The 2,500-nt window shown below is 38.0% G+C and overlaps 1 protein-coding gene across 1 annotated transcript in view; it reads right to left on the bottom strand.

Moving 5' to 3' along the window:
• akap9 (A kinase (PRKA) anchor protein 9) overlaps positions 1 to 2,500 on the bottom strand; it is a 135,828-nt gene that overhangs the window by 3,635 nt on the left and 129,693 nt on the right. Inside the window, exons 54-55 of the mRNA XM_052093451.1 lie at positions 1,730 to 1,821; positions 1,477 to 1,606 (exon numbers count right to left, since the gene is read on the bottom strand). Coding sequence (XP_051949411.1) covers positions 1,477 to 1,606; positions 1,730 to 1,821 — 222 coding nt within the window. The remainder of the gene's footprint in view (positions 1 to 1,476; positions 1,607 to 1,729; positions 1,822 to 2,500) is intronic.

Here is a 2,500-nt window from a genome sequence, read left to right as displayed (position 1 = left end):
GGCCTAACCAAATTATACACAAAGAAAAGGAAAAATACCTCATGCATTGGACAAACACCATTAAAACTCAACACAAACTGGAATGTTATTCGGCACTAAATCGAGAGTACACGGTGGCAAACTATCTGACCACAGTGAGTGACAGAAAATTAAGAAAAGCACTGACGATGTACAGACTCAGCGAGCACAGTCTGGCTATAGAGACGGGCCGCCGCAGACAGACATGGCTACCCCGTGAGGACAGATTGTGCTCCCAATGCATCCTGGGAGTGATTGAGACAGAACTGCACTTCCTCACAGAATGCCCAAAATACCAACCAATTAGAAACAAATATTACCACAAATTTAACAATATATACCCAGAGTTCAACGAATGTACCCCGACACAAAAAATGTGTTTTATTCTGGGTGAAAAGGAAGAATGTGCAAATATAGCTGCAAGATTTGTGTCATCCTGTAGAAACCTGAGGGACAACCAGAGCTAAAATAAAATAAATAAATAATACAAATAATAATACATGAATGTATTGATGACCCCTGACCCCAATCCCCGACCCCTGTATCCAAACCTGTATAATGTTGCATAAATGATGAATGTTATCTCTTTATAGTTATTATTGTTCTCATGTCCTTGTTCAGTTCATGTTCTGTTTTCTATGTAATTGCTTTGGCAATACAAAATGTCTTTGTCATGCCAATAAAGCTCGTTGAATTGAATTGAATTGAGAGAGAGAGCGAGAGATAGAGATAGAGTGTGAGAGAGAGAGTGTGAGAGAGAGTGTGTGTGTGTGTGTGTGAGAGAGAGAGAGAGAGAGAGTGTGTGTGTGAGAGAGAGATAGAGTGTGAGAGAGAGTGTGTGTGTGTGTGAGAGAGAGAGAGAGAGTGTGTGTGTGAGAGAGAGTGTGTGTGTGTGTGTGAGAGAGAGAGAGAGCGCGAGAGAGAGAGAGCGAGATAGAGATAGAGAGATAGAGAGAGATAGAGAGAGAGAGAGAGAGAGAGTCATGTGTAAGTGGTTAAAAATAATGCAGTAATGATAGTTTGACCCTCACTGATGTACAGTGACATAAGGGACTATATAAGTGAATCAAACCATCTTTGAAAGAAAATGCGAGTCACGACTTTTTGCATCTTTTTGCGATTTTAACCTGAAAATTCATGTAACAAAATTTGTGCTATCCTCAGAACTCCACATGGTTCAAGAATGAGCAATATATCGAATATTCACAAAATAATGTAAAATTAAGCAATTTTATAATTAAGCTAATGTGCTTTTTTATTTGCCCGTTTTTATGTATTTTTAATATTGTGTTTATTTCGTGAACAACTGTGGGAAACACATCATTATTTTATTTAGGGAATTAGGAATCATGTAATAAATTAACAAGTAACTGTAATATGACTGCACATTTAAAATGTAATCTATTTTTTGTGGTGTTGTTACACACTCCAGATTGCATGTGAGAGGTGTTTTTGTACCGGTGCTGGACTGATGCGGTCGAGCGAGGCGAGTCTCGTCCCGTTCGGCCGCGGCTGGTCGCTCGTCTCTCTCTGAACACCTCAACACTTCCTGGATGCAGGTATGAAGATTGGTTCCTTTCGTCAGATCCTTCAATGCACAAATGAATGTTCAGGATTACTCTAAACGGACACTTCACTGACTGTCTACGCTAATGTGTAGAAAAGTGTTGAAGTGAAACTCTGGGCTGATCCAATCAGAAGACAGTGTTACCTCTGATCTGACCAATGCCGTTCCTGCTGATGATCTGAGAGGTGATTGGTCCAACAGAAGCTCTGTGCCATCTCTTCACCAGAAACTTCATCCTACAGGAGACAGTGAGAGCATTACACCTTTAAACATCACTGCGCCCCTAAACAATGACCTGTGACCCAACACATAACCACATTTAAGGCTGAACAACGTAGTTACATTTAACTAGAACATTTGTGAAGACAATTATAGAATTAATCAACAAAAGTATTAAGAAAAATATTTTTATGTAATAGTCCATATTTATCATTCCAAACATCGATGTATTAAATTATATGTTACATTATATATTACGTATATTACATTATATAATATAATATTATATTTATAAAAGTCCCAAATACAGGGTTCGTACAGCTTTTTAACAGTGAAATTCAAGCATTTTCAAGGTACATTAATCATCATTTTCAAGCACCTCGAAGCTTTAAATATTATCCAACTCTAAATGTAACTTGACAAAAATGCAATAATAAAAAAACCTCCTCTTAAAATGAACATTGACAGTGAAGGCGGGAACCTTTATATGATTACAGCTAAAGCAGTGCATTAACACACAGATCGGCAACGGGCCGTGAATTACCCAGAGGGAAACAAATCCTGGATCCTGCACTTATTTATTTCCATGTGGAGAATGAAAAGAAAAATCAAGTAGATTTGTCTATTTTTAAAGAAAGTTTGTGTGTGATAAAGTGATATTTGACTAAAGGAGGATTCAGCGAGGAGACATGAGCG

The sequence above is a fragment of the Xyrauchen texanus genome, chromosome 26, assembly GCF_025860055.1.
Source record: "Xyrauchen texanus isolate HMW12.3.18 chromosome 26, RBS_HiC_50CHRs, whole genome shotgun sequence".
In the NCBI taxonomy this organism is placed as follows: Eukaryota; Metazoa; Chordata; class Actinopteri; order Cypriniformes; family Catostomidae; genus Xyrauchen; species Xyrauchen texanus.
The sequence above is the reverse complement of the archived record's forward strand: the minus strand, read 5'-3'. Positions and strand labels throughout refer to the sequence as shown.